The sequence below is a fragment of the Bradysia coprophila genome, unplaced genomic scaffold, assembly GCF_014529535.1.
Source record: "Bradysia coprophila strain Holo2 unplaced genomic scaffold, BU_Bcop_v1 contig_400, whole genome shotgun sequence".
In the NCBI taxonomy this organism is placed as follows: domain Eukaryota; kingdom Metazoa; phylum Arthropoda; class Insecta; order Diptera; family Sciaridae; genus Bradysia; species Bradysia coprophila.
In genome coordinates, this window is record NW_023503656.1 from 367233 (window position 1) to 381093 (window position 13861).

The 13861-nt window shown below is 38.3% G+C and overlaps 1 protein-coding gene across 2 annotated transcripts; it reads left to right on the forward strand.

Annotated features, from left to right (window-relative positions):
• The first annotated feature begins 1713 nt into the window (after positions 1-1713).
• LOC119082236 (probable trehalose-phosphate phosphatase 3) lies at positions 1714-10503 on the forward strand. Of its 2 annotated transcripts, none has more exons than XM_037191699.1 (5): positions 1714-2108; positions 8173-8269; positions 9535-9862; positions 9927-10220; positions 10298-10503. In XM_037191699.1, the coding sequence occupies exons 1-5, from the start codon at positions 2078-2080 to the stop codon at positions 10427-10429; spliced, it is 882 nt and encodes a 293-aa protein (XP_037047594.1). In that variant the 5' UTR covers positions 1714-2077; the 3' UTR covers positions 10430-10503. The 2 variants fall into 2 exon arrangements, with proteins under 2 accessions (XP_037047594.1, XP_037047595.1); XM_037191700.1 differs by lacking the exon at positions 1714-2108 and adding an exon at positions 7519-7784.
• The last annotated feature ends 3358 nt before the right edge of the window (positions 10504-13861 follow it).

A 13861-nucleotide genomic window follows, 5' to 3' on the forward strand; every position in this document is an offset into this window, starting at 1 on the left:
CCATTTATCTTTATTCCCATTTTACTCCAGTTTAACTTCCTAAAAACACTCTGCAGAATCGCCGTGAATAATTTCGGTGAAATAGTGTCACCCTGCCTTACACCTCGGCCGATTCTGAATTTCTCCGTGCTCTTATGAAGTTTTATACATGAAGTAGCATTTTTGTACACATATCGAATTGTGTTGGAGTACCTTGAGTCTACTCTACATTCGTCTAATGCGTCCAATATCGACCATGTTTCCACTGAATCGAAAGCTTTTTCGAAGTCTATGAATAGCAAGACTATGTCGATGTTGTATTCACGACACTTCTCAATAAGCGTTCTCATCACCTGCAAATGGTCGTTTGTGCTGAAACCAGATCTGAAAGCAGCTTGTTCAACAGGTTGGTAGAAGTCGAACTTGTTAGTGTTCCTCTTCGTAATGATTTTCATAAACAACTTGTAGAGTGTTGACAATAGGCTTATGGGCCGGTAATTTTCCAGCTTTGTTATGTCTCCTTTTTTATGCAGCAATGTAATTACCGCATTTTCCCAGGCTTCTGGTACTTCTTCCCATTGGAGACATTTATTAAACAAAGCCGTGATTGCCTTTAATAAGGAGTCTCCACCCAGTTTAATGGCTTCCACTGGAACACCATCTTCTCCGGGAGACTTTTTGTTTTTCATCTCGGCTACTGCGGCCTTGACTTCATCAACAGTTATGTCGGGCATATCCTCCGTGTTATACAGTGTTATACGAGGGGAAAACAACAGTGAAAAGACTCGTCCCACTGTTCGACCGTTCGCCCATTATTCGCCTACGATTTCCCCATTATTGGCTTGCATTTCCATTTATTCGCTCATTATTTATCTTTATTCAACCGAAACCTGTCCCACCATTCTTGTTGTTTCCCCCTCGGTGTTACAACAGAACTATACAAGATCTAACAACGTTAACGTTTATTGGCAACTCGGCCCCGGTAAAAGTTTGCCGCTAAACTCAGTATTGAATTGTCAGATGAGAAAATGTTTACGACTTTCAAAGTCAAATTTATGAAAACCAGAGCTGAACGTTGAAATTCTCCCTTGCTGTACACACGAAGAATGATAGCAGCGATCAACTGGTGATGTGGGTTGAATAAACATTTGCCGAAATTGGGAATTTCTACCGATCCCAAATATAGCTGTAGCTTGCGAAAGGAAACTGGGGTTCACGTTACCTTCACAGACTAGAAAATAATGTAGCTGTCTGACGTATCCAAGCTAGGACCCAAACGTATTGAATATGTTCTTAGCTGGCATGATGATGAGGTTTAAGTTATTTGCAACGTAAGGAAGGGATTACTAAATCTGTTTTTCATAGTCTGGAAACAGTCCACCCAACCTGACAAATCAAATGACAAATTAAGGAAATCAAGAGAAAAAATAGCTGTTGCCCCCTCGGAATTATAATTTAAAAAATGACAGTCAGTTCACCCTAATTATTTTTGCCGCAGTCGACGCAGTAATGATTTAAGTCCCATAGGGGCGGAAATGCCTGCGGAAATGTTACTTCAATTCTGACCTAAAACACATCAGTTAGCTCCTTTTCAAAGCTCCTTTGAGATAACAAAGAAAATCGTTTGTTTGACCATAATACGTCACAGACTATCTCATTTTTTTTATTCTGATTAAAAAATTGAAAATATCGATAAGTAAATCTGTATAAAAACGAGATCAATCCGGACCAATTGAGCACAGTTTATATTTAACCGCATACCGTTAACATTTTGTGACTAAATTCAGAGATTCAAGGCTCGCTTTTTTACTTTTTGCGAAATAATATCGAGCACAACTCTTTTTTGCTTATCACTTTTTTCATTTTTTAAATATTTTATTACGATGTCACATGTATAAGGAAGTGGATCAATCGATAAGTGCTTATTATTCAGTTAGCTTGATTATAGAATAGATTCTTACAAGTTAATCGATGGGGTTTGTGTTTATGTGAAAGATATAATAATCTAATGAAAACAAAACTAAGAAATAAGTGATTAGTTACTTCAAACCTATAATATCACGGCTAGAACTCCAGCTGAATCACTTTTCAAATTATAATGGGAATACTTGTGGGAATAGTGAACAAAGGTAAGTTAGTTACTACCAACCAATAAACAAATATATTTTTTTTAATTAAGAAGATTACTTTCATTAATTAAGTGATGAGGGATTCTTTTGAAAAACAGCCTACCGAAATCGAACGCATTTTCCAGTGGACTTTTTATATGTGCCTAGAAAGGTATTCGACCCTAGAAGCCAAAACCACTTTCAAAAAAATTCTTCGAACCTTGTGTGGCTAGCGAGAGGTCATCAAGAACCGAAAACTTGCATTTTTCTTTAAAAATTTCAACTTCTATTTCATCGTAGATGCATCAAAAACACCATAAGACCCTATTTGACCCAAATGCACATAAAATTACCTTTCAAATGACGACCCACAAAATCATGTACGTTTTGTCTACCTCGAGAAATTTCTGTAAGAACCGTGTAAGTCTTCGGTTGAAAAATTAGCCTGCACATATTTCAGTGTGGACCCTTACTTACTTACTTAGGGGGGCACTACAACCTACTATTGGTTTTGGCCTCTTCCAGCAATCTTCTCCAATCGGACCTATTCCGCGCCAACGTTCTCCAGTCGCTCACTCCTAGTACTTTCAGATCAGACTCAATTGCATCTTTCCATCTCGCTCTCGGTCTTCCTGGCCTGCGGCTTCCATCGGGATTTGTATTTAGCAGTTTCAGTGGTACACGTTCCTCGTTCATTCTTTGTACATGACCGAGCCATCTTATTCGATTGATTTTGATGAATTTGACTATATCGGGCTCCTTGTAAAGCTGATACAGCTCATGGTTGTATCTTCTTCTCCACTTGCCGTTCACATTGACACCTCCAAAAATTGATCGAAGAATTCTCCTTTCAAAAACCAAAAGTGTCTGTTCGTCACTTTGTGTCATGCACCAAGCTTCCGATCCATATGCTATAACTGGTCGAATCAGCGATCTGTACAGTTCGCACTTAAGGTTGCGGTTGAGTGTTTTTGACCGGATGAGTTTTTGAAGACTGTAGTAACTCCTGTTACCAAGCGTTACCCTTCTACGTATTTCCTCACCGATGCTATTATCACTATTGACCAGCGACCCAAGGTAAATAAAGCTGTCGACAGTCTCGAAGTGTTTTCCATTCACCTCCAGCGTATGATCCGTTGGTCTGCCATCAGACAATGAAGTTGTCATGTACTTGGTTTTTCTCTCACTGACCTTGAGACCGAACTCAGCACCCCTATCTTCAATTTTCGTGAAATTCTCTTTAACGATGTCAATGTTCCGTCCAATTAAGTCTAGGTCATCAGCATATCCTAACAACTGACTCAACTTTCTGAAGATTGTACCGCTGGTTTCTGCGCCGCTCTCTCTTATCACCTTCTCAAGAACAATGTTGAAGAAAAGAGCTGCCAGTCCATCGCCTTGTCTAAGTCCTTCCAAGGCTTCAAAGGTAACAGATAGATTGTTCCGAATTCTGACCTTGGCTCTCACATGTGACAGAGTCATTCTAGCTAAATGAATAAGTTTTTTGGGGTAACCAAGTTCCACCATCGCATTCCATAGTTTCCTCCGAAAAACCCTGTCATATGCCGTTTCAAAATCAACAAACAAATGGTGTAGAGCAACATTGAACTCTCTGCATTTCTCCATGATCTGTCTGATGCTAAACAACTGGTCTGTTGTTGAGCGATCGTTGCGGAATCCACCCTGATATTCACCAGTTGTTGGTTCCGAATACGCCATGAGACGCTGCCGTAAAATATCCGCAAATATTTTGTACGCTGTGTTCAATAGATTAATTCCTCTGTAGTTGCTACATTCCAATTTGTCACCCTTCTTATACACTGGACAAATGATTCCGAGTTCCCATTCTTCTGGCATTTCTTCACGTTCCCAAATCTTCACAATCAGCTCATGTAACCGTGAACACAGCGCATCACCTCCATATTTAAAAAGTTCTCCGGGTAGATTGTCTGATCCAGGGGCCTTGTTATTCTTGAGCTTGAGAACAGAAGCCCTAACTTCCTCCAGTGTAGGTTCCGCCACACCTTGTGCGCTCAATTGTGAATCCGGTTCCGCTACTTCTTCTGTTGTTACTGTTTGACTCTGGCATAGCAGGCTCTTGAAAAATTCTGTCCATCTTTCCATGCACTGTCTCTCCTCTGCTAGCACTACACCATTTGAATCCTTGCACAATTGGGGCTGTTGACTGTATCCGTTTTTAACGTTTTTTACTTGTTTCTGCTAAATTTTGTATTTCAACGAAAAACTTCCTTTCACTTTCTGCTTTTTTCTTTCGGAGAAGTTTTCGCTCATCGTTACGTTTGGTTCGATATTCTAATGTGGCTGACCGTGTTGCTCCAGTTTGCAGAGTCCTCAACCTTGCATCGTTTTTCGCTTGTGTTGCAAGCTTACATTCGTCGTCATACCAATCATTTCGAATACCTCCAGTTTTCCACCCAATGTTCTCTGTTGCAACACTCTCTATTTCTTGCTTAATCCTGCTCCATGTATCATTAATTGTTGCCGGTTCTGACTCCATATCTGCAATTATCCGTTCCTCTAGCTTCTCCACATACAGTCTCCTTGTGTCCATGTTCTTCAGCTTATCGGTGTCAAATCTCCTCACCACCTCTCTGTTTTTGACCTCAGCCCTGATCCTAGCTCGAAAGACCACCCTAACCAGGTAGTGGTCAGAGTCAATGTTCGGTCCTCTGCAGCTTCGTACATCAAGGATGTTAGAGTTGTGGCGTGCATCGATGAGCACATGATCTATTTGGTTCGCTGTTGAGCCATCCGGAGATATCCAACTGGCTTTGTGAATGTTTTTATGGGGAAAGCAGGTACTACTGATAACCATGTTGTTAGATACCGCAAGATCAATCAGACGGCACCCATTATCGTTTGATGTTTCATGAAGGCTGTGCATTCCAATCGTTGGCCGATATATTTCCTCTCTCCCAACTTTTGCATTAAGATCACCAAGAATAATCTTAATGTCTCTGGTAGGACTTCGTTCATATATCCATTGCAACTTTTCATAAAACTCATCCTTCGTGTCTTCATCCTTTTCTTCTGTGGGTGCGTGCGCATTAATGAGGGTAATATTGAAGAATTTGCCTCTAATGCGTAGAGAGCACAATCTCTCGTCGAATGGTTGAAAACTTATCACAGCGTCCCTTGTTTTTCCGATCACAACGAAGCCCGTGCCAAACTCCCCTGACTTGTTCGTTTTTCCACTGTAGTAGAATGAATATTCCTTACTTTTCAATAGGTTTGCATCAGGCCACCTTGTCTCTTGTACCGCAGTTATATTAAATCTTCCTTTTCTCAGAACATCAGTTAAAGTTCTCAAACCACCCGGTCGCAACAAAGTTCTTACATTCCATGTTGCTAAATTTAAGTCGATATCCATAAGTCCATTTCGTAGCGTTGGTCGATGTCGATTTTCCTGTCCGATCCGAGGCCTTGCTGTTAGTTTCATAACGAAGCTTTTTTGACGGTGTTGGCTGTTAACCATACGCCCAACCTACTACACAATTTCCCTTCCAGCCCGTAGGCAGACCTTCAGGTAGAACTCTTAAGTTTAGCACAAGCTCCTAAGAGAATGAGTTCCCGGGGACTACGACGGGGACGTAAAAAGAGCACTTGATAGATAGACAGTTACACGCCTGGCATTATGACCCGGGCCACTACCTTCCGTTCATATGCAATCAAACGCTACCCTATCTACCTACCCAGCCCCCTTCAGTGTGGACCCATTCTGCTCAATAGTACATTTCTAATGACACTCCACACGACCCTGTACGGCTCGTGTAACTGGAGAAATTTTTGTAAGAAAAGTGAAAGTTTTCGGTTTTTGATGACCTCTCGCTCGCTACACAAGCTTCGAAGAATTTTTTTGAAAGTGGTTTTGGTTTCTAGGGTCGAAGTTCTTTCTAGGTATATATATAAAAAATTCAAAAAATTCAAAGTTTTTCCAAAGAATCCGCGATACGTTTTTGCATTGTATCCTAGCATAAACTAATTTTTTCAAACTATAGTGGTCATAGTTTGAGAAAATTAGCTGATTTCGTAACACACAAACAGTGGAATCTTTTAATTTGAAGAATTTTCTGAAACAACAAATTTTGTCCCTTGTTTCCTTCCTTCCAGTCTTTCGAAACCATCTCTTTTAAATAGTTGCAAAAGTTTTGCCTCCTTTCATGTCCATATTTGATACATATTAATTAACGTTTCACAGACGACTGTCGTCACGACAGTCATATTTATATCAACAGCAATATTATATAATATGGTCAGGTGGTTCATGTGTATACGTCCGAGGATGTAGCGGTGTCCTTAGACCACCGTGGTCAAAAACATACCTTTTCGGTCCTAGCAACATATACCATTTTAAATTCAAGCTGACCAAGAGGCGTATTATGCAACTCAGCATCATAATATGCAAAATTTGCAAGCTTTAGATTTAGATGCCTCTGTTGGATAAATCGTTGTATAAATCTCGGTGCAAAGTACTTTATTAAGCTCACTATGTATTTTATGACACAAAACTGCGACCTCATGTCATATTACACATCTTGAGCCTAATTAAGTACATTGCACTCGATGTCATAAATAACCATGTTAGTGCTAGCTGATGAGTTTAAATAGTAATATGCCTAAAAACCACCGGCCAAGACAGATACGCACGTTACTATTCATGTAAGGAGCCGAAAACGCGAGAAAATTTCTGTAAAACCCCCATTTTAGGCACCGACACATGATATAGTAACATATAATATTCCAAACATAAGTTGAAACAACTGAGACGAAAAAGTGGAAAAATCATTTTCGTTTTGGCTCTCTATCTGGTGAGAGAATAAGACGTTTTTGGTCCGCCTGACTGAATAGAAAATCTTTACTTATGACGAAAAATGTCTATCAACATTCAATCAGCATTTTTATCAAAACGCTCATTTGAGGGAGGTATAATTGCGTAAACTACACTGAACTATTCATATACACCAAAAAGCAAAAATATCCGATTCCCCAGCATTGAACCGCTAGAACAAAATATAGGAATATAGGTCAAGGACCTGACATTGAACCAAACAGATTGCAGTGCTGAAAATTTTGTTCAATAAAATACATTTGCACGCTGGTAACCTTGTCAAATTGTTTTTTTTTCTTTGTTGTTGAGGTATAGAAGTCAAAAATTCTGTACGCAATTTCGTTTCAGTTTTTGATAGTCAATAGTCACATGCAACATATGCACTACAAACAGCTGATGGAATGAAAAGTGTGAAAAAGCAACATTGGGCATGGATCTATGTGTGAGAATCGCGAATAATTTCGAGCTTGGAATGTAGCCAAAACTGCGCATCTTTCGCGATTTTGTTGTGTTCAGTAGTGTAAATACACACGTTTGAATATTAAATGGCAATATAACTGAAATTGTCCTAATATAATCTCTAATATATAATTGTGTTGCGTTAAATGTGTTTCAGTTTTCTAAACGAGAAAAAGACGGTTAATAACAAGATTGACCTTTCGTTTTGTAGTTCGAGATAAAATAATATCCCACACATCGAAATGAATGTTTTGTGTGTTTGCTAGTCAATGTAACGAATTTATGGCACAGAAAATATTTGTACAAAAACTAAAGATTATCTGTTATCAGTTGTTATTCTATACTGAAGAACTTTAAAGTTGACACAAAACGAAATCGGTTCCGGTTAGGTAACGAACACAGGACTTAGATTGCATTCAACAATCAATATTGCATGTTTGCCCATTTAAAACCACAAACTAGAAAAAAAAGACTAATTTTCGTTATCGAATTATTAATCGGCAAAAACATATAACTGTTATTTATTGGTGCACCATTTAGTTCAAGTTCAACCTTATAGTGCTGTACATTATCGTATTTCGTCTATAATAATACTTCTCGAATTTAAAGGCAATTTGTGGATCCGTCCGATACTCATACTCCTGCCTATAATCTATCCATCAGTACTTTTTATTCATTGTGCGGAAATATCAAAATTCAATTAAAAACAAAGAAAAGAAAATTGATCGTCGATCATCCAGATAAAATCAATCAGTTTACTCTGAATTAATCTTTCAGCGATCTGTATTGTGTTTGTATGTGCACTAGTTAACGCGAGAATGCAGGAAGTAACCACAATCGAGAAATATGAAGACATTGATGTGCATTTGTCAAGGTGAGTGATATACATTACACTATTCAAACAAAAATGTCGAAATCTATAATCAGCTTAATATGTTCGATATTTCTAAAAATTCTAAGTTATATAATATATATACATTATAATAGTTATATCGAACCTATTCATAGAGACTTGTATATATTATATGCGATGTTCACATAATTCGTATCACGTTATAACAACGATCCGATTATTATAGATGAACTGTATGTAATGTGTGCAAGTCAATTATTCTGAGGAGAAAAACCTCGAGAAAAACATGCAATACAGGCTGTGAGACTGTTCAGAATATTATTATTTAGACACTTCAAAACAACTGATGTGTTTATATAGTTAAATTTGTTAAAAGACAAATGGAAATAATTTTTGATTCAAATGAAGTTTGGAGTTTTCTCGTTTAAAAATTGAAAAAATTTGGTTACAAAAGAAATCTACACCTTTTCTCAAACTGTGTACAGAACTATTTAAAAAGAAATTGAACAATTAACTGAACGGTGCTTTGGCACTAGAGGGAAGTTTGCAAGGTAAATATAGTGAGGAGGTAATGCCATTCAGACGCGCGGCCTAGCACATAAGTTCGATGCCAATGACATCTTTTTTTAAAATGGTTGACTACGATTTACTTGTATTTCACAAAAATATTTTTGCTATCTCACAACAGATGGCCCGACTTTCTATTCCATTTTTTGCTTTCAACGAAGGGATGAGATGGCGTTTATATCGAACTTTCGTGCCACCGCACATCTGATTCGGTTATATATGGCATTACCTCCTCACTATATTTACCTTGGAAGTTTGTATGGCCGAAGAACCATAATCCACTAGTATAGTATAATCGAAACAACAGTCCAGTTGTCGATTTCTTCTATTTACACAACGCACTTCGACAGCTGCCAAATAAAGTACTATTTTGTATGAAAAATTCTTCCAGATTTTTTTATAAAGTCAAAATCAAAAATTTGTTTGATACACTGTCCCGTTTTAGTACTCTATGTAGTACTGTCTTAGGATTGCCTAATGGCGTTGGTACTACTCATTGCGAAGTGCGTTGATTCACAACAATTTTTAAAAGTGATAAAAGTGTAGCAAAGTTGAAGCTTAAAGTCGTCACAGTTTTTTAATCTCTTATTATTATTAAGGAGATAGCTGATTAACTAACTATCTATTTTAATCTCTTACTCTTAGATTGAAATAATTCAATATTCCATTTTCCCGATGAAATCCATCAATAAAGCATTTCGTAAACATTCAATTTCCAGCTTCATTAAAAAAGATGACAGCATCGCCATATTACTCGACTATGACGGAACATTGGCTCCGTTAGCTTCTCATCCCTCTTTAACTGTTATGGAAGCAGAATCGAGAGACGCATTAAAGAAACTATCAACACAACCGAATGTATTTTTGGCTGTCATATCTGGTAGAGCCGTTGACGATGTCAAAGCGAAAGTTCCGTTCGATAATTTAACATATGCGGGCAATCACGGTCTTGAGATTTTATATCCAAATGGTTCAAGATTTCAATATGAAGTGTCAGCAGAGCTCAAAAGTAATTTTACGAAAATGGTTGAAGAACTGGAAGAAAAGGTACAAACACTTGTTAACATTCCTACAAGATTGCACAGAAATGCTAAAATTGGATAATTTTTAGGTGGGAAAGCGAGGTGGATGGGTTGAAAATAAACTGGCATCGTTGTCATATCATTATCGGGGAGTACCTGAAGAATTACACCAAGAACTATCCGCTGATGCTAGAAAAATAATTCAGTCCTTTGGTTATGTTGATAGCCAAGCTCATTTGGCAATCGAAGCAAAACCCCCAGTACATTGGAATAAAGGCGAAGCGGCTCTGTTAATTCTGAAAGATAAATTTGGTAGTGATTGGGCGACGCACGTAAAAGCCGTTTTTGCTGGAGATGATACAACAGATGAGGATGCAATGAAAGTAAGATCAACCAAGTGTTTTCTAAGAGAAAGATTTTCCGTTCACATTTTTCGTCTTATTTCAATTTCTCAACCTAGGCACTAAAAGGCAAAGGAATGACTTTCAGAGTATCTGCTTCCCCACAAATAAAAACGTATGCCGATTATCGTGTTCCATCCACGAAAACCGTTTCATATTTACTGCAATGGTTTGTGCACCATCAACTGTAAATATGTATTTAGGAAAAATTGTTTTAGAAAGATATTGAATTAATTTATTTTCAATAAATTGCTTTATACGCTGACCCAACAATTTTCTGACTAAAGAAAAGCAATCGGGCACTGTGTTTCCTTTATAAAGACAGATAGTTAACCATACAACACAAACAAGGCATCAGAACAGTCGGAACGTTTGCTACGACTGAGCCCCGTACGACCCGTAAACCTATTTAGCCCGAAACCATTATACGTCCATAGCCCTAATAAGCCCGTAACCCTTATTCGTCCGATATCAAAATGCTTCCGTAACCTTATTGCGTACTTGACATCATTGTCTATTTTTGCAAATTGTAAACTGTAAGCGTTCATCTTTAAAATTGCGCTTAGCGCAATTACAAAAGCCCGTACGAAGTACTTCTCAAGTATAAAACAAAAGTTTACGATGTAATCTTAGGAATCCGAATTTACAACTTTTTTTATCCCAATTTTCTTTCGGTATTGAATTATCTGTCAAACGAAACAAAAAGTAGCAAAATCTGATGAAATATACTCGATTTATGTGCAAAAAACACTTAGGGCAGAGCAGCGGCCTTAGTTCAAGGGCCCAAATTTGAAACTTTTTTCGCCACGTTCTTTTCTGTATTATATTACCTTCCATAGAAAACTAAATCTAGCAAAATCGGATGAGATTTACTCGATTTATGTGCAAAAAATACTTAGGGTCGAGTAGCGGCCTTAGTCCAAGGGCCCAAATTTGAAACTTTTTTAGCCACGTTCTTTTCGGTATTCAATTACCTTCCATAGAAAACTAAATCTAGCAAAATCGGATGAGATTTACTCGATTTATGTGCAAAAAACACTTAGGGCCAAGTAGTGGCCTTAGTCCAAGGGACCCAATTTGAAACTTTTTTCGCCACGTTCTTTTCGGTATTCAATTATCTCTCAAACGAAACGAAACAAAAACTAACAAAATCGGATGAGATTTACTCGATTTATGTGCAAAAAACACTTAGGGCCGAGTAGCGGCCTTAGTCCAAGGGCCCAAATTTGAAACTTTTTTTGCCATCATTCTATTCGGCATTCAATTATCTCTCAAATGAAACAAAAACTAGCAAAATCGGATGAGATTTATTCGATTTATGTGCAAAAACTGCTTAGGACCGAGTAGCAGCCTTAGTCCAAGGGCCCAAATTTGAAACTTTTTTCGCAACGTTCTTTTCGGTATTCAATTACCTTTCATAAAAAACTAAATCTAGCAAAATCGGATGAGATTTACTCGATTTATGTGCAAAAAACCCTTAGGGCCGAGTAGCGGCCTTAGTCCAAGGACCCAAATTTGAAACTTTTTTTGCCATCATTCTATTCGGCATTCAATTATCTCTCAAATGAAACAAAAACTAGCAAAATCGGATGAGATTTATTCGATTTATGTGCAAAAACGACTTAGGGCCGAGTAGCGGCCTTAGTCCAAGGGCCCGAATTTGAAACTTTTTTCCCCACGTTCTTTTCGGTATTCAATTACCTTTCATAAAAAACTAAATCTAGCAAAATCGGATGAGATTTACTCGATTTATGTGCAAAAAACACTTAGTACCGAGTAACGACCTTTGAGAAATCCCAACAAGCCCACATTGCATCTTACCCAAAAACTATGTTCAGCAACTTTGTTCTACTTGTCAATACCTTTCATTTGATATATCACAAGCAGGTATTGCGTGCGTATTTTGGTAGATATCGGCGAAAGACTGAAAAACACCTATAGGGCCCTAGCTCTGGAAGGGCCGGCCCTACCATGCCCATTTTCGAACTTGACCTTACTTTTGTCCATACCAATCGGGGAAAAAAAGAATTTTGAAAAAAGGTTGTGATTTACTCTAGCTAGAGGGGTCACGGACGGACGGACGGACGGACGGACGGACGGACATTTTTAGCCCCGTACGAAGTACTGGGGGCTTATAAGATTAATATGCCGTTTGTAACACGTCGAATTGGAAGCAGACAGTAAGGGCAAAGCATTTGGTTATGTTCATAGATGACGAATCCGCAATAAAAACAAGGCATCAGAACAGTCGGAGCGTTTGCTGCGACTTAGCCCCGTACAACCCGTAATCCAATTTCGTCCGCAACCATTATACGTCCGCAGCCCTAATAAGCCCGGAACCCTAATACGTCTACAACCCTCTAATTCGTATGTTACCAAAATGCAAGTCAAGTTGCGCATTGCCAAAATTTACTGAAACTGTTCATTTTTAAAATTGCGCATAGCGCAATTACGAAAGCCCGTACGAAGTACCTTTCAAATAAAACCAACAATTTACGACATTATTTTAGAAACCCAAAATTTTTTGCCAACTTTCCATTGGGTATTCAATTACCTCTCAAATGAAACAAAAACAAGCAAAATCGGTTGAGATTTACTCGATTTATGTGCAAAAAGCACTTAGGGCCGAGTAGCGGCCTTTGTGCAAGGGCCCAAATTTGAAACTTTTTTTGCCATCATTCTATTCGTCATTCAATTATCTCTCAAATGAAACAAAAACTAGCAAAATCGGATGAGATTTACTCGATTTATGTGCAAAAAACACTTAGGGCCGAGAAGCGGCCTTAGTCCAAGGGCCCAAATTTGAAACTTTTTTCGCCATCATTCTATTCGGCATTCAAATATCTCTCAAAAGAAACAAAAACTAGCAAAATCGGATGAGATTTACTCGATTTATGTGCAAAAAACACTTAGGGCCTAGTAGCGGCCTTAGTCCAAGGGCCCTAATTTGAAACTTTTTTCGTCACGTTCTTTTCGGTATTCAATTACCTTCCATAAAAAATTAAAACTAGCTAAATCGGATGAGATTTACTCGATTTATGTGCAAAAACACTTAGGGCCGAGTAACGACCTTTGAGCCCTCCCAACAAGCCCACGTTGCATCTTACCCAAAAACAATGTTCAGCAACTTTGTTCTACTCGTCAATACCTTTCATTTGATATATCACAAGCAGCTATTGCGTGCGTATTTCGGTAGATATCGTCGAAAGACTGAAAAACACCTATAGGGCCCTAGCTCTGGAAGGGCCGACCCTACCATGCCCATTTTCGAACTTGACCTTACTTTTGTCGATACCAATCGGGGAAAAAAAGAATTTTCAAAAAAGGTTGTGATTTACTCTAGCTAGAGGGGTCACGGACGGACGGATCCGATTTTGCTAGTTTTTGTTTCATTTGAGAGATAATTGAATACCCAATAGAAAGTTGGCAAAAAATTTTGGGTTTCTAAAATAATATCGTAAATTGTTGGTTTTATTTGGGAGGTACTTCGTACGGGCTTTCGTAATTGCGCTATGCGCAATTTTAAAAATGAACACTTTCAGTAAATTTGACCATGCCCAACTTCACTTGCATTTTGGTAACAGACGCATTAGAGGGTTGTAGACGTATTAGGGTTCCGGGCG